Source organism: Cavia porcellus, unplaced genomic scaffold (assembly GCF_034190915.1).
Source record: "Cavia porcellus strain 051 isolate PalLab524CR breed Dunkin Hartley unplaced genomic scaffold, mCavPor4.1 scaffold_7, whole genome shotgun sequence".
Taxonomy (NCBI): Eukaryota; Metazoa; Chordata; class Mammalia; order Rodentia; family Caviidae; genus Cavia; species Cavia porcellus.
In genome coordinates this window covers 23,530,708-23,548,459 of record NW_026947490.1, presented here as the reverse complement: position 1 = coordinate 23,548,459, position 17,752 = coordinate 23,530,708, and the positions used below count along the sequence as shown (strand labels likewise).

The window sequence follows — 17,752 nt, the reverse complement described above, 5'->3', positions numbered from 1 at the left end:
TTGGGTGACACCGGGGATTGAGCTCACAACCTAATGCTTGCCAGGCAGGCGCTTATACCGCTGAGCTAAATCATACACACACACACACACACACACACACACACACACACACACACACATATATGATTAAACTTATTTTCCACTCTGTATGAAATGGAGTTAAGAGTAACTGCCCCTTAGGGCTAGGGATTTAGCTCAGCGGCATAAGCGCCTGTCTTGCGAGCAGGCAGTCGTGAGTTTGATCCCCGGTACCGGAACTGCCCCTTAAGGAAAGGCCTTAAAAGTAAATTAATTGACTTAAACACATGCACTGGCATATGACAAACGTTCTAAAATGTTAGCTATGATTATGTTACTTTATGTCCACAAGCTATCGGCCATTCAGTGAAGGGGAAGTATTTCTACCCTTACAGGTAAGGGTGTCCAGGGGACTCTGATTGGCTCAGCTTTGGTCACGTTACCACCTTTGAACCAATCCCTGTGAGTCAGGTAATGGGATGGTCTGATTGGCCTGATCTGATCATGTGCCCATTTTGCTGGGTGGGATTAGTATAATACACCTGGGATTGAGATGCACTACCTAATTCTCTGAGAGCAGCAGAGGAAGGTGGGATGGACACCGGAACAGGTGATAGAGCTTACTAGGACCTCAGTATATTTGTGCCACTGTGGTGACACCCTGGCATTCAGATTGAACAATAACTAGGAGTGTGAAGACCCCATTCCTTTTATCTATTGCTATGGAACAAATCCCAAAACTTAATGGAATAAGGCGGTCATTCATCATCCTGTGTTTGTCCATTCACCACCCACTGATGGACATTCTGGTTGTCCCCAGGGAAGAGCCGCTGAGGCAGTTAAGAGTCCGAAGACCATCTGCTGGCAGAATTCCTTTTTGCTAGAAGTCAGTCTTTGTTCTATTAGGGCTTTTAACTTTAGCAATGAGGCCAGACCGCATCGTGAGAGGCGATGTGCTGTGCAGAATCCAACTGGTTTAAGTGCTCACCTCCTCCAAAATAACCCTACCAGAAGCACCCAGAATGTGAAGCCAAAGATTCAGCAACTGTAGGCCAGGCAAGGGGCAAATAGCTCAGTGGGTTCCTTCCCCATCACTGAAGGGGGCCCTACAAGTGGTGTCCTGGGGACATTTAGTTGAGAGATGACCTTCTGAAACCATCTGGTTCCACCAAGCAGCCATCTGAGGAGATTATCTTTGGGGTGGGTACGCTAGATTTTTTCCCCCATTTTTTCTTTTGAAAACCGGAACCTGAAGAATGGTATTTTATCACAGCTTCCTTGGATTCCTCTAGAGACTTATCCTTGGAAGATATAGATAGGATGAGAATTTCAGTGAAGGCTGCTGGTCTGGAATAATGACTTGATAGCACATTTCCTTAGGTTGTGTTTTATTACTTTACAGAAGGTTTAAGTGAACCTAAAATTTTCTTGTGCATTTTTCATTTAAAAAATTTTTTTTAAAGATATGAAGCTTTGAGGCTGAGGATTTAGCTCAACAGAATAAGTGCTTCCTGGCAAGAGTGAGGTTATGAGTTCAATCCCCAGTACCAAAAAAATAAAAGCAAAGGAGTCTCACTGTGTCAACCGGTCACCAACTTCTGGAATTTCAAGCAATCTTCTTGCCTCAGCTTCCTGAATAGATGGAATGCATAATCATGCTTGTCTTAACTGGCCCACTTTTTTCAAAGAGGATCCTAAAAAAGACTAAAAGCTCTGGGCTAGGGATATAGCTCAGTGGCACAAGCACCTGCCTTCCAAGCCCAAGGTCCTAAATTTGATTCCTTGTATCAAAAAAATTTGAAAATTGTTTTTAATGGGTATGACTTAGTGCTAGCTAATTTGCCCGTCATGCTGGGTTTTAGCTTCAGTGGGGAATAGTAGTGGGGGTGTGGGAATGTGGGGAGGCAGGGTAGAAGGAAATAAAGAAAGAAACTGTCATTAGGTCATGATGGTACATGTCTGTAATTCCAGCACTCAAGCACTCATAAGGCTGAGGCAGGAATATCGCCATGAGTTCAAGGCCACCCTGGGCTACATAGCAAGAGCCTGTCTCAAAAAAAAAAAAAAAAAAGAAAGAAAGAAAAAAGGATCCAAAGTCGTGGATCCTTCAAAAGCATCTCATGTGTGCATGCCTTAGTTCTGTGATCTTTGCTGAGCTGAGAAGCTCTAGGAAGTGCTTTAAGGCATTGCGTTCTGGGCTGATGGGCTGACTTCTGCAGAGAACTGTTTCAGTCCATTTCACTATTTTTTTTTTTTTTTTGGTCTTTTTTCGTTTTTTTTTTTTTTTTTTTTTTTTTACCAGTACCAGGGATCAAACTCACGACTGCCTGCTTGCAAGGCAGGCGCTAATGCCGCTGAGCTAAATCCCCAGCCCCTCCACTTCACTATTTTAACAACTCGTAAGGCCCCGTGTGCAAAGGGGAGTGGTCGCCACTGAGTCCTTTTAAACAATATGATTTGGGGCTTGGGCCTGGCTGCCCTCCCTGAGAATCTTTGCTTGCAGAGAGCTCAGAATAGGGCTGAGGCCTCGGGCAGCTCCTTCCAGGACCACCACGTCAGCGGGACCAGCACAGGGCAGCCAACGCCTGGGAATTTCTGAACATTCATGAAAGAAGAATTTTGCAGAACACTGCAGCCTTGTGCCTCTCCTGTGAGGTGAGCCAAGCAGCAGGGAGACCTAGAACCTCGCGGTTTTGGAGTAACCACTTCTCCAGCCCACCTCTTCGTAAGGGAGAGAAAACATCCTGCAGGAGAACCCTGCCGTCCCTCCTTTGCCCCTGAGGCGACACAGTTGTCTAAGAGGAACCAGTCCAGACGATGACACCCATCCATCAGCAACGAAGGCAGCTGGAGTCCGACAGGAAATTCCACGGAGTTTTAAGCATGTCAGAAGGACCCATCTCCTCCATCTTTTGGCCAAGGGCCTCAAACAGTGTTACCCAAACGTCCATTCACTGAGCATCACCCACGAGTACAAAGATTTTAGTTGTTTCAAGATAGGGTCTCGCTATTCAGTTAGGCTGGCTTTGAACCCAGAGATCCGCCTGCCTTAGCCTCCCGAGGCCTGGGATTATAGGCGTGCGGCACCACATCCAGCAGCCTTCGCTAGGTTTAAGAGGCCAGTTTTCTGTCACTCGCGGGTCGCAGCCTGCTTTCCTGTCCCCACTAGGGATTCTTCCTCCAGTCCAAGTTCAGCGCAGCAGCGCAACGCTAGAAGTGGGTCTGTCCCTGGGGTGCTCGGTGCTGTCTCGCCCCCTAGTGGCCAGACGGGGCCCTCCACGGAAAAACAAGGCTTGAAAATTCTGCTGAAAAGCGCTGGTGATTCTCCCGCGAGGTCACTGTAGCTTTTCTCCTCTGCGCTGGGCCCTGGGATACTGCCCTGTGCAGACTCCATCCATGAGCGTCCCCGGCCTGCGCCTCCTGTTGGGCTCTGCCGCTTACAGTTAAGGCCCAGAACCCCAACGGGGAACGGAGAGAGTCGGAGTTGTCTGTCTCCTGGGCCCCTTTATTCCTCCATCTGCCAGTCCCTCTCAAAACTGTCCTTCCAGAAATGCTCCCCAGAGGACTCTTCAGATAGCCGCCTGTTTGCTGCCAGTACCCGGAGCGAATCGCAGGAGGAGCAGAAAGGAAGGGAGCCCTAAGCCCAGAGCAGAGAAATGGTGCTTTTATTTTTGGTTTGTTTAATATCTTTTTAATATTTTTTGGACTAGAAAATGAAGAGCCTTCACCCTGAGCTAATCTGCAGCCCCTTTTCCTTTCTTTATTCTTTTTTTAAATTTTGAGATAAAATCTTGCTAAATCATTAAGTTCCCCCAGCTGGGGTCAAACTTGATATCCTCCTGCCTCAGCCTCCCAGTGTACTGGGACTGAGATGTGAACCATCCAGTCTTCAGACTTGCTCCTTAGAGGACCTTGGGCTGATCACCAGGCTGCTAGGAGGGTGTATGCAGCTGGTCTGGAAGCTATTAGGATACACACGTGTTAGAGTATCATGACCGTCCTTTGGAGCTGTCCTTAACTGTGTCACATTGCAGAGTTCTTGGGTCTTCTAGCACCCACTTCCTGTTTCCCTCATGATCCTTGCCAGGAAGGGAGTAATGCAGTTCAGAGATGTTAAGGTGCCTGTCCGAGGCCACACAGAGAATAATCACAAGAGCTCCCTTTTCTGTTTGTCTGCTTTAACCATATGACTTCATTTAGGTGAAATTCTAGAACAGGCAGAATTAATTTCTGAGTGAAAAAACAACAAAACGATAGTGCTGAGTGTGGTGGCACACATCTGTAACCCCAGCCCTCTGGGGAGGCTGAGGCAGGAGGCTCACTGTGAGTTTGAGATGCCTGGACTACACAGTGAATTCAAGGCCTGCCTGATCTAAATAGCAGGACCTGTCTCAAAAAATAAAGAAGGAGGAAGAAAAGAAAGAAAGAAGAGAGTTGTGCCTAGAGGTGAAGTAGGGTGTGTTGCCTGAAAAAGGGTATAGATGGGGCTGGGGATTTAGCTCAGCGGCATAAAGCGCCTGCCTTGGGGCGCTTTCGTGATTCAATCCCTGGTACCAATAAAAAGGAAAAAGACAAAAAAAAAAAAAAAAAGAAAAAGAAAAAGAAAAAGGGTATAGAACAGTGCTCAGGAGGATGGGCCCCCCCTCCCCCGCTGGCCCTGATTCCTGTGTTTAGTTGCCTGCCTCATCCATTTGCCAGGACTCACTGTACTGAATGAAACCAGGGGACACTGTGAGGAGCCTTGGGCTGCAGAGTGACAGTTTTCATGTTTTGTTTTTATTTTGGTACCGAGGGTGGAGCCAGATGCTCTTCTTTTTTTTTTAATCGGTACCAGGGATTGAACTCATGACTACACACTTGCAAGGCAAGTACTTATGCCGCTGAGCTAAATCCCTAGTCCCCCCAGATGCTCTCTATGATTGAGCTACATTCCTAGCACTTAAAATATTTATTTAAAATTTTGAGACAAGATCTCACTAACTTGCCCAGGCTTGCCTTGAACTTGTGATCCTCCTGCTTCAGTCTCCCAAAAAGATGAGATTAAGTCACCATATTCAGATCATTCCCGGACTGGATGGCATGGATGCCTTATGACATTCTCTGGAGAAAGGACCATGAACAATTGCTTTGACTGTAGAGGAAACAGAGGCAGGGAGGTCTCTAGGCTAAGTTCAGGCCAGGGAGTTGGCTGCTACTGTAAACCCCAGGGCGGTTTCCAGGGCTGTTTCTGACACTGGAAGTAGGGATTTGTTCTCCCCCTCGGTTGAGTGGGAGGGGCGTCATGCAAAAGGTTGGTGACCAGAACTTGAAAGATTTAGGCCTGGGACCTCAAGGGAAAAACTGACAGCCTGGGGAGGGTTCGTGGTCGTACTCCCTCCCCAAGACTGATGAAATTGGCGATCTGTGGTCCGAAGGAGGGAGGGTGATCCAAGAGTTAATAGGTCAGTCCTGCTTGTCATCCAGTACTGGGGAAGCTGAGGCAGGAGAATCTGAGTTGGAGGCCAGCCTGGGCCACGTAGTGAGACCCCGACTCAAAAGAAAAAAAAAAAATTGTGGGTTAATGACGTGGTGTTAGGGCTTCGGCTCAGGATTTTGAGTTTCTGGCCTGGGATGCTTGAGAGGTGCGAGGATCTCTCAGGTTCAGGGCGCGGCAGGGGAGGGGTTAACGGGGGCGGGCCCGGCCGGGGCGGGGCTTGGCCGGCGCCTCGGGCCCGGGGCCACGGGGAGTCGCCGCCGTCCTGCTCCGCGGGGGCGCCCGGTTGAGTTCCGCAGCCGCCATCGAGTCGGGACCGCGTCGCACCGAAGGCGCCGCCGCCGCCGCGCAGGTAGGGCGCCCCCTCCCCCGCGACCCGCCTGCCTCAGTTTCCCGCGCCGTCCCGGCCCCGCCCCCGTACCCGCCCGCCCGGCCCTGGCGTCCGCATCTGGCGCGCGGTTGCCCCGAGTCCCTCCGTGTCCCAGCGCCGGGCGCGTCTCTCCCCGGGTCTCGGCTCTGCACCTCCGCCTCTGTGCTCCCGTCCCGCCGCTCTCTTCCCCTCCGCCCTCGCCGGGTCTTCAGCGGGTCCGCGGGCTCGCTCGGCGCCTGGCTCTGCAGTCCCCAGCGCTCCGGGATCGCAGCATCCCTCGCTTTCCCTTCCCGTCTGGGTCTCTATCTATTTCTCCGTCTCTGCGGCATCCTGTTGGGGCGCCTCCACCCCAGCGTCACCTCCTAGCAAACCTTATGGCACCCCAGGAACTTCCCTCTGGGCTGGGCGGCTGCTTGGGACTCGGGGACGGGCATGAGAGTGTGCCCCTATGTGGTACGTACTGGTGACCCTGGGGGCCCTTCTCAGTCACCCCAGGCTCCTGAGGTCGCACCCACTCCACCCCCCAAGTTCAGGAATTCCTGGTTGGGGGGCGGACTTCCTCCCCCACTTCCTTCCAGGGTTGGGCTGTGTCCCTCTTGACTCCTTCCTCTCTCTGCCTCCCTCCCCTCCCCCTTGAACCAGACAACTTCCCCCCACCCAGGCTGAGGGACAGCTGTAGAAGTGGGAAGTGTGGGTGCCCAGGTGTGTGCAAGACCTGGTGCACACCAGGGCTAGATACACATGGAGGCCTTGTTGGGGGGCGCAGATAGAATGGGGACACCTCTAAGGCCCTCCTCATCATCCCCACTCCCTTAGGAGCTCTCAAGAGCCCCCACCTCTGTCTGCTGTATGCCAGGAACCTGACCTCAGATTTGGGGTGAGGAGGGGAGACTTTCCTTTCTGGGAGGGTACCCAGGACGGGTAGGATAAGAAAGATGGTGGGAGGCTCCCCAAACTCTGGAAATCATACCATCAGGAACCCCTGAGGACTGGGATACAGGTCAGCAGTAGGGCACTTGCCCAGCATGCATGGAACCCTGGGTTCCACGCCCAGCTCCCTAGTTTGGGTGTGCAGTGAGAGGCTGGTTGGGGGGTCTTAAATGTGAAAGTCCATGAACAGAACGACCCCGGCCCAGCCGCCCTGAAGGCTCGAAGGTTCTCAGGCTCCTCCAATCCAATCCTTCAAGCAGATTAGTGTTGAAATCTTGGCAGTCTTCAGTGGTCACAATGAGGGCTCCACAGGGCTTGCAGAGTCATCTAGGCCAAGCCTCTCCGCCAGTGGACAGGTGGGGAAACTGAGGCCCGAGAGCGAAAGTCCCCAAGCTGCATCAGTGCTAGGCTGGGAATGCGGCCCCTGCTCAACTGACGCCCAACAATGAACACCTGGCTTCTTTTTTGTCCCTATCGGAGAGGTGGCTTCTCTGGTTGTCACTAAATCTGATTAATGTGCTGAACGAGGTCTTGATCTTGGTCTTTGAGGCGAGCAGAGAGGGATGCCAGGGTGAGTCTGGATGGCTGGAGTCCAGAGGGAGGGTTTTGGGAGCAGCAGAGAAGAGAAAATGTTCCTGGCACCCCACTGGTGAGGAGGGAGAGGGGCCAGGGCTGCTGCTGGGGAAGGGGAGGAGATTGGGGAGAAGTGGGGAGGGGAGCCGGTGTAACCACGTCCCCTCCTGACCCTCCGAAGCCCACTGCTCCCTCGGGACAGGGCCTGTAATTTGGTTTGTGTCTAGACAAATAATAACTCAGCTGGGGTGAGCGGAGACCGCTGAGCCAGGGGTGGGGCGGCAGCTTGGGCTCCTGTGTCCCCTCGGGGGGTGAGAATTTAGGGGACCAGATAGAGGTAGCAAAGGGACCCCCAGGTGCCCTCTTCGAGAGTCCGCGCTCCCAGGGCACCCTGCATCTTGGGATTCAGGCCGCTGGGCTGTCAAAATCCAGAGCAGAAAAGGGAGGCAGGAGGAAGCCAGCAGGGATGCTCACCTCTCAGAGGATGTTCCCATTTCTGTAAAAAATAGAAAGAGAAAAGGGGAAATATGTACTCATGTTTGCTGGGCACAGATAAAAAATCACTGAGGGTTTAATAATAGATTATGAAAGTCGTAGAATGGTTTTTTTTTTTTTTTTTTAAATCAGTGTTCTAACAATAGAACTTCAGAATCTTGGAATGTGAGACTCCAGGCTATTGGAAACCTGGAAGGGTGCGCGCTCAAAGCGGCGGGGTAATAATAACTGGACGGCAGCAGCGAAGGCTCGGGCTCCGAGCCTTCGGTGTTAGCACGGAGAACAGCCAGGATCCCAGGGCTCCAGAAACGCTGGAATCTAGAACATCTGCGGCGGCGGCGGCGGCGGCGAGGGGGCGGGCACATCTGAGGACTCCAGCATCCCTGCCGGGGAGCAGGCATAAAGATCCCCCTGATGGAAATGGGGGAAACTGAGGCCCAGCAGGGCCAGTCCACGGGGCCTGGCTGCCCCCTGGTTTCCGTCACCGGCTGCCAGGGCACCAGGTGGGGAGCGAGACACGGTGATCACATTTCGTCCCCTAATGAGCAGACCGGAGCTGGCCGGTCGGTCCCCTGGGGCCACTGGGGGAGGGGGAAGCTGGAGCCCACAGAGGAGACAGGGGGAGCCAGCCCGGTGGCCTGGGGACCAGGCTGGTGAGTGAGCCCGAGATGATGGGATGTGGGGGCTGCACTGTTTTCTTTTCCTTTCGTCCTCTCAACTCTAAGTCCTTGGGCCTGCCTGGGTTTAGGGGTGGCTGGCAGGAGCTTAGGGGCTGGGGTGGCGGCCCTCAAGGAGGTGATTTGGGGGGTGGTGTCAGTTACCACCCTGCACCCCACTTTCCTGCCTCTCTGGAAGGAGGTGGCAAGGACCCAAGTTGGAGGGGGGCTGTGAATCAGGGGAACTGCTGGCAGGCTGTGAGATTTGGGGGTTTGCCTCTCAAATGAAGCCTGAGGAGGAGAGGTAGATACCAAGAGAGCCCCCCCAGGAGAGGTGACTGAGGGCCACTCGTTTTTCTGTGAACATCCCCAACTTCCAGCAGATTCTCACATTTTTAAAGGAGCCTAGGGGCTCCCCAGGACAGACTGGTGAAAAATGCCAGGGGTGCAGAAAGTGGGGAGACCTTCAGAGAAGGGACCACTCTTCAGTTCAGAGCAATGGAAGGAAGGGCCAATCCCAGACTGTGACTTAGACAGCTGCCTGTCTCTAGGGCCTGGTTTCCCCTATGTGTACCAGGAAGGGGTCAGAAAGAGCCTCACAGCCCGGTTGTCACACAGAGGCAGGCCGTGGCCTTGTTTTGAGGCAGGGATTCTGCCTGTGAGGTTCTGTGCTGCCTTTGGGGGTTCATGTGGGAGGTATCAGTGGGGGACGGAGGAAGGAGGGGAGGGTCCTCTGTTGGAGCACCCCTCCCCCACAACAGCACCCCCAGACGCAGGTGCACAGCGGAGGGGGAGGGCTGGTGCCAGGCTGGTCGGCCTGGGAGGAAATTAGCAATGGGAAGTGCATTTCCGCTGGCGGCTAGAAACATTTGCACCCGCCTGCTTGGGGCTGGCAGGGCCCGTGTCAGTGGGGAGAAGGTGCAGCAGGGAACTTCGCACCCACGTGGGCTTTGCCTCCGCTTTCTAGGGCCCAGGGAGTAATACCTGCTCCAGGACTGTAAACTTCAGTCATGAATCCCCTTCTCCCAGGGATTTCCACCTGTGAAGAAGCAGTAGCAAAGGTGTGCCTCCCCACCCACCTGGCCGAGTAGTACACGCCTGTGATCCAGCTACTGCAGAGGCTGAGGCAGGACCATCCCAATTTGAGCCCAGCCTGGGCAACTAAGCAATTTTTCTTTTCTTTTTGTCTTTTTCGTTTTTTATCGGTACCAGGGATCGAACTCACGACTGCCTGCTTGCAAGGCAGGTGCTTATGCCGCTGAGCTAAATCCCCAGCCTCCATTTTTGTCTTTTTTTTTTTGAGACAGGGTCTAGCTATGCAGTTCTGGCTGGCCTTGAGCTCAGTTTGTAGCCCAGGCTGGTCTCGAACTTGCAAGGATCCTCCTGCCTCAGCCTCCCGAGTGTGCTGGGATTACAGGCATGAGCCACCAGGCCCGGCTATTTTTCAACAATTTGTCTTGAAATAAAAGTTAAAAGGGACAGGGGCTGGGTGTGGAGCTCAGAGCAAATGGCTCAATCCTTAAGATAGTACCAGGCACACAAAAGAACAAAAGAAAAAGACCCTCCTGAACACACTGTTTTGAGACAGGGTCTTAGCCTTATAATCCAGGCTGGCCTTGAACTTGCCCAGGCTGGCAATCCCCCTAGAGGGAAATAATTCCTTTAGTGTCACAGGAGGAGAGAGGGAGAGATGGCAGCTCAGAGAGACAAGGGCTGAGGGACAGAAGGAGAAAGAGGACAGGGGAGAGGGAAGAGAGGTGGAATGACACTGATCTCTCCAGGACCAAGCCTCATGCTCCCTCCATGAGACCAAGCCTCTGGCTGGGGTGGGGGCACAGCTGTTTGAAGACCCCGCAGGGAGCAGGACTGACTGAGCAGGGCCTCAGCCCTGACCTTTCCGAGTCAGTCAGGGAATCAGTCAGGAAGCGGACAGATCCTGCCCTTTCTGTTTCCCCCTGCGCGCCTCTTTCCCTGAGGCCCCCAGCTGAGCCTGGGGTGCAGACATGGAGGGAGGGGAAGAGGACTCAGTCAGGGGGCTGGGGGGTGGTGGTGAAGCAGGGCTCCTTCTCAAAGCTTCTGGGCACACTTAATGAGCACCTACTGTACGCTGGGCCAGTCCTGAGATGGGACAGGCATTTGACACACAAGGTTCACAACCTCCTGGAATGTTCATTCATTCAGACAGACAGACAGAAACAAGACAGGTGCTGGGGGTGTCGGGGTCCTGGTAGAGAAGAGCTCTTCGGGCCAGCTGAAGAGGTGAAGGAAGAGCCCAGTGTGTTGGCACATGCTTGTAATTCCAGCACTCAGGAGGCTGAGGCAGGAGGATCTCTGTGAGTTCGAGGCCAGCATGAACTACACAGTGAGACCCTGTTTCAAACAAAATGAAACACGAGTAAGCCAGGCACAAGGCAGAGTAAGCAGAGGATTTCAGGCTGGAGGAGTCACTGGCATGGACCCTGCTGGGGGTGGGGCCCGGAGGAGGGGTTGCTGGGTTGCCCAGGCCAACAGGCAAGGCCTCTCCCTCTCTCCTCCTGTACCCAGGGCCAGGAGTAGGGGTCTATCAATATCCCCCCCCCCCCGCTTTATTTCTTTCTTTTTGTTTTTTCCCCTCTTCTCTGTACTGGGGATTGAACCCAGGCACTTTACAGAGGGCTACCCCCTCGGCCCTTTTCACTCTGACACAGGAGTTTGCTAAGTTGTCCAGAGTGGCCTTGAACTTGGTATCTTCTTGCCTCAGCTTCCTGAGGAGCTGAGATTACAGATTTGTACCACTGGGCCTGGCTAGAAGTGTGGATTTTACTGCAGTCCTCTTGGCAGCTGTTAGAGGGCTTCAAGCAGGGAAGAAACAGGAGCTGATTTCTGGGTTCTGAAGATTTTTCTGCTGCTGCAGACTGGCAGGACAGGAGCGGGAGGGAGGCAGAGCATGAGTCCAGCATACTGAGTTGCCCGCACCGTGTCAGGCCCGGGGCTCCATCCCCAGCGCCGCAAAACACAGGAATCCAAGCTCGCCATGCTGGTGGCAGAGGTTTCGGAAGGACCCAGGGATTCCAGGTTCAACTTGATGGAGCCCAAGTTTCTGCTCCCTCTCCTGTCCCTCAGGTTCTGCAGCTATGGTTGGTTCTGGGTCCCTACCCAGGGTCTTTTTTGTTTTTGTTTTTTTTCTTTTTTGGTACTGAGGACTGACCCCAGGGCTTTTGCACTGAACTGTATTCCCAGTCCCTCCTCCTCCCCCATCTCTTTCTTATTTATTTATTTGTTGTCTTTGAGGCTGGGTCTCCCTATGCAGTTTAGGCTGGCCTTGAGCTCACTTTGTAGCCCAGGCTGGTCTTGAACTTGCGATGATCCTCTTGCCTCAGCCTCCCTCATGCTGGTGTACATCACTGCACCTGACCCCGGGGCCCTTTTCTGTCCAGTTATTCTGACAACTGAAGCATACTCTGAAAAAGGGGCCGAGAGCAGAGATTCCCTCTCCTGTCATCAGAAACTTGGATGTCAGGAGTTGGGACGGTCTCAGAATGGCTTTGTGCCTCGGTGTGTCAAATAGGAGGGAAAGCTACTTTCTATATGGAGTTCTTGAAACTTTTAATACAATACTCCAAAAGGATACTCCAAAAGGGGCTTAGAACAGGGTATGTAATAGGGCTCAATAAACTGTGGCTATTAGGAGCTGGGCATGTAGCTCAGTGGTACAGCGCTCACCAGACAAGTAGAAGATCCTGGGTTCAAAACCCAGCACTATAAAAAAAGAAAAAAAAATAAGAAACAAAAGCAAAGAAACCCCAAAACATGTAGCAATCATTGTCAAGAAGGAGGTATCTTGATGCTTTTGCCCCATAAATTTATATACTATGTCAATTGAAAATAAACAAAAAGGGGGGGGCAGGCATGGGGGCACACACCTATAATTGCAGTATTTGAGAGGCAGAGGCAGGAGGATCCCTTAAGTTTGATGTCTGTCTAGGATATATAGTGAGTTCAAGGCCAACCTGAACTACATAGTGAGACTCTGTCTCAAAAAACCAAACCGAACCAAAACAGAACAGAAGAGTCATGGGTTTGAGGGTAGCATGGACTACATGGTAAGCCCAGTACTGGCCTGGGCTACATAGCAAGACTGTTTCCAAACAAAAAGAATGTGGTGTTGTAGTTGGGGCCAGGAGGCCAATCCCACCCTGGGTTCTGTCACTTCCTTGCTGTGATCCTGAAGGGGTGACCCAGCCTCTGCGGGCTCCTCCCCCCGCCTATGAAGTGATGAGATCAGATTAGTCCCTGTGGCCCAGCACGTGGTGTGGAACTTGTGCCAGTTTTATACTCTCTGCCAGAAAGTTCTAAGGTCTTTACATAGCATGGATTTGGTTTTGTTTTGGTTTTTTAAGACAGGATCTCCTGGTGTAGTCCAGGCTGGCCATGAAATCATAGTGATCCTCCGGCGTCAGCCTTCTGAGTTCTGGGGTCACATGCGTGTGCCAGCCACACCCGGCTTATAGCACACATTTGGGAAGCAGGCAGCATCAAGGCACCGGCTGTCCACGTCCACAGGGAGGGCATGGGGAGCGGAGTGGGTGGCTTCTCACCTGTGTCCTCTGTCCCTGCAGGCCCAGAGAGGTCAGCTTCGTCTGAGGTTTCAAGCTGAGACCACGTCATCCCAACCACGGGGACCCCATCAGGGCTGAAGCAAAAGCCCTCCCCTCCTTCTTCTCCCCTCCCAGGCCTAACCTCGAACCTCCTGTGATCCAGCCCTTGGTCATCTCCTTCCTGTTTCCCAGCAGCCCTCCGCTTGGTCCCCTGCCCTTCCTCTGTCCACCCAACGGGGCAGCCCCTGAGGCCTACACACCTCAGTCTTACGCATTTCCTTATTTCCTGCCGGGGCCCTGGGACAATCCTGTGCTCTGGCCCACACTGCCAGTCTCGCCAGCACTCCCGTGCCCTGTCTCAATGCCTTCTTGTGGGGTTTCCTGTCTTCTAGAACGTTCGTCCCCCATGGCACGTACTTCAGCATAATTGCACTTACTTCCTGGGTGCTCTCTAAGCATCTCCCCTCATCACTGACACCTCCATCTCCTCCATTAGCTGTCCCTTGCCCCATTTTTCTGCTGCCCCATAGTTTTTTTTTTTTTTTTTGCACTAGGGATTGAACCGAGGGCCTTTCCACTGAACTCTGTCCGTTATCCCTTTGATTTTACCTTTTTAACTTTTGAAACAGAGTCTGGCACAGTTGGCCAGGCAGGCTTGAATTGGGGATCCTTCTGCCTCAGCCTCCTTAGTGCCAGGGCTCCGGGTGTGCACGCCCGCACCCGCTTCCTAGCTCTTCCTGAAGTCCTGCTGATCCCACAGACACCTCCGTCCCCACCCCCTCCTATTCTTCCTCCCGTGCTGTGCCTCGCTTTCCCTGCCCAGCCTGCCCAAGGGTTCCTCTTGATCTCTTCCTTGGGACTGTCATGTTCCCCTGAGCCTCCGAGGAGGGGGCTCAGGGGGCCCGATGGCCTCCTGCCCCCCCACCCACAGCCCGGCAGCCCCCCCGCAGGGGAAGAGCCCAGGAAGCCGCAGCGCCCAGGATGGGCAACCGCTCGTGGGAGGGCTGCCACGTGGACTCTCGCGTGGACCACCTCTTCCCGCCCTCCCTCTACATCTTCGTCATCGGCATGGGGCTGCCCACCAACTGCCTGGCCCTGTGGGCCGCCTACCGCCAGGTGCGGCAGCGCAACGAGCTGGGCGTGTACCTGATGAACCTGAGCGTGGCCGACCTGCTGTACATCTGCACGCTGCCGCTCTGGGTGGACTACTTCCTGCACCACGACAACTGGATCCACGGGCCGGGCTCCTGCAAGCTCTTCGGCTTCATCTTCTACACCAACATCTACATCAGCATCGCCTTCCTGTGCTGCATCTCCGTGGACCGCTACCTGGCCGTGGCCCACCCGCTGCGCTTTGCCCGCCTGCGCCGTGTCAAGACGGCCGTGGCCGTGAGCTCCGTGGTCTGGGCCACTGAGCTGGGCGCCAACTCGGCGCCCCTCTTCCACGATGAGCTCTTTCGAGACCGCTACAACCACACCTTCTGCTTCGAGAAGTTCCCCATGGAGGGCTGGGTGGCCTGGATGAACCTCTACCGCGTCTTCGTGGGCTTCTTGTTCCCCTGGGCCCTCATGCTGCTGTGCTACCGCGGCATCCTGCGGGCCGTGCGGGGCAGCGTGTCCACCGAGCGCCAGGAGAAGGCTAAGATCAAGCGGCTGGCGCTCAGCCTCATCGCCATCGTGCTGGTCTGCTTCGCGCCCTACCACGTCCTGCTGCTGTCCCGCAGCGCCGTCTACCTGGGCCACCCCTGGGACTGCGGCTTCGAGGAGCGCGTGTTCTCCGCCTACCACAGCTCACTGGCCTTCACCAGCCTCAACTGCGTGGCTGACCCCATCCTCTACTGCCTGGTCAATGAGGGCGCCCGCAGCGACGTGGCCAAGGCCCTGCACAACCTGCTCCGCTTCCTGGCCAGCGACAAGCCCCAGGAGATGGCCAACGTGTCCCTCACCCTGGAGACCCCGCTTACTTCCAAGAGAAGCAGCGTGGCCAAGGCCCCGGCAGGCAGCTGGGTGGCAGCTGCCCCTTCCCAAGGGGACCAGGTGCCGCTCAAGGTGCTGCTGCCCGCGTAGTGAGCCCCACATTCAGATCTCGGCCGTGGCCTCTCCCCCGGGTCTGCTGTGTGCAAACTGTATGTAAATAGGCTGAGTTGAATGCCGTAAGGACGTAACAGGAGAAGCAGAGGCTGGGATGTCACTTCACGCACCCCCTCCTCATGACCCCCTAACAATTCGGTTTAACTGTCTCCAGCCCTAAGCTGGGCAGGGCGAATGACAGAGCAGTGGCACTGTCCTCATGGACTCCCAGGCCCTGCTACTGTTCTGGGCCACAGAGGGCTTCCTGGAGGGCCGGACAAGGTTGTGAAGTCAAAGATTTGGTTTCTAGGAGGTAAAGACAGAAAGAAAGGGTTCTTGCCAACAGGGCGGTAAAGCTCTGACTCCAGCGCAGGTGGGAAATATCACGGAGCACGGTCATTATGTTTGCCTTTGGGATGTCCCTGGCTCCGTGGGAGAAAGGGTGACAGACAGACAGATTCTGAGATTCTGTATCAAGTGTCCTGCATGTAGGAACTGAGGAAGAGGAGGGAGAGTGTCAGAAACCAAGTGAAAAGCATTCAGAGCACACTGCATGGAGGAGGCGCAGGACAAGAGAAAGGACATTCATTCATTCATTCATTCATTTATTCATTCTTTTGAGATTTATGCCCAGCATGTGTTGAGAGGGGCTCAGGATGCAGCAATGAATATGAAAACCCTGGTCCTGCTCTGATGGTGTTCAGGAAAAGCAAGTGAAAAAGTAAGCATAAGCAGGCATGGTGATACATACTTCTAGTCTCAGCTATTTGACAGGCTGAGGCAGGAAGTTCCAGGCCAGCCTGAGTTATATAGCAAGATCCTGTCTCTAAAAACCATGATCACAATAAAAAAATAAATAAAACATGGAGTCACTAAGCGGAAGTGGAAAAACAGCAAGTTGAGAGGAGAAAGTGTGATCCAGATGATGGAGTCTGATCCAGATGAGGAGGATGGGTGAGTGCTTATAGCAAGATCTGAAGGGGCGAGGTGGCTACTGTGGGCAAAGAATTCCAGGGAGCAAGAACAGCAAGTGCAAAGGCCCTGGGGTCACTGCAGATTTTAAGGAACCAGAGGTATAGCAGTGTGGCTGGGGTGGAAGGTCAGGAGGGAAAGAGGAATGGGACAGGAATGGGTCAGCAGCCACAGGCAGATGGTGTGGGACTGCTTGTCTTGCTAAGGATTTGCCTTTTATTCTGAGTTAAATGGGAGCCACAGGGAGGCTCTGAGCTGTGTGCCGAAGTGATCTGACTTCCCTGTTAATGGGGTCCTGCTGGCTGCTGAGTGGGAGGAGGAGGCAGGAGGTAAAGGCAGATGCCAGGGGCCTGGTAAGATGGTGATTGTACAAATTTAGGCTGGACATGTTGGTGCTGGATGGGTGGAAATGCAGGACCAGACAGGCCACTGGTCAGTGGCGGGGTTTATTCTGCAGGAATCAGGCGGGGCACAGGAGCCCCTTGCCAGTTCTGGGAATGATCTTAGCTACACTAGGAAGGCGGCACCACAGAGCCTGAGCGAGGTGTCCAAGGGCTCAGGCCTGGTGAGTCAGTGCTGGGCCATCCTGGGCTGGCTCCCTCCTCCCTACTCCAGCATCTGTTCCCACGCCCTAGAGGGGCCAAGGCCTCAGGGGTCACCAGGGCTGGGGAGCAGGAGGAAGCACCCACTCTGCCAGGGCCCCACTCTCCCAGAGCAGGGGTGGATGCAGACTCCTGAGCTGCAGAACCCTCCCCCACATTGCCCTGCACCACTGCCCTAGAAGTTCCCCCAAGTGCTTCCTGGAAAGGCTTGTCCAAGAAAGGCAGAGGCAGGCAGAAAGGAGTGGGAAAACAATGCGCTTCCTGAGAAAATGACTTCTGGTGAGGGGGTGAGGTAGCATGGGGGGCAGGGCAAGGAGCCCCGAAGTGCGGGAGGGTGGGGCCTAGGGTCTGGGCAGCCAGCTCCCTCCTCCCACCACCTCAGAGCAGCTGAACACAGCCCCCTCCCACCAAATGCTCCTTCCAGCCCATTCAATAAACATTTATTGAGCACTTACTGTGTGCCTGGTGTGCTTCGGAAACAGCAATGAATTATTATACAGAAAAGAGTCATGTACACATTCGGAAGTTTCCTAAAGCTATTCTAGAGCCTGGTCCTCAGTGTTTGGGCCCCATGCTACCCACCCAGGAATCTGAAGAAGGCCCTGGGCTGGGGCTGAAGAAACTGCCTCGTGGTCCCAGCAATGAGGTCTGTAAAGTTTATATCTATAATCCCATGGAAAAGTTACCGGAATTCTAGTGAGTTAATTCCAATCTACCACTTCCAGGGCAACCCATGAGAATAAAGACACTAAGGCATATTTATAGTTGTGAGGTGTGTCCCACAGTTGAGACTGTTGTGAGGGTGTCCCAAGTCCAGCTGAGGTGATGGTTAATTGGAAAAGGCCTCCACCTAGGGCTAAGCCCTGATTTTATTAATTCTTGACAAGGGGAGTGGCTTGGGGGATGAGTGACTGTGAGAATGGCGGGCACTATGTGAGTGCTGTGAGCCGGGCCAGGCAGGAGGCCTGGGATCACCTTTGTAATGTGCAGGGAAGGGTATGCAGAAAGAGCAATCT

General features: G+C 53.8%; 1 protein-coding gene across 3 annotated transcripts; it reads left to right on the top strand.

The window, feature by feature from the left end:
• The first annotated feature begins 5,703 nt into the window (after window positions 1-5,703).
• Gpr4 (G protein-coupled receptor 4) lies at window positions 5,704-17,186 on the top strand. Of its 3 annotated transcripts, none has more exons than XM_063252900.1 (2): window positions 5,704-5,843; window positions 13,114-17,186. In XM_063252900.1, the coding sequence occupies exon 2, from the start codon at window positions 14,074-14,076 to the stop codon at window positions 15,157-15,159; it is 1,086 nt and encodes a 361-aa protein (XP_063108970.1). In that variant the 5' UTR covers window positions 5,704-5,843; window positions 13,114-14,073; the 3' UTR covers window positions 15,160-17,186. The 3 variants fall into 3 exon arrangements, with proteins under 3 accessions (XP_063108970.1, XP_063108971.1, XP_063108972.1); XM_063252901.1 differs by lacking the exon at window positions 5,704-5,843 and adding an exon at window positions 5,909-8,362; XM_063252902.1 differs by lacking the exon at window positions 5,704-5,843 and adding an exon at window positions 8,418-9,576.
• Window positions 17,187-17,752: the final 566 nt, after the last annotated feature.

Excerpts from the sequence above, each read along its gene's own strand:
- Gpr4 (XM_063252900.1), top strand. The coding sequence starts at position 14,074 with ATGGGCAACCGCTCGTGGGAGGGCTGCCACGTGGACTCTCGCGTGGAC.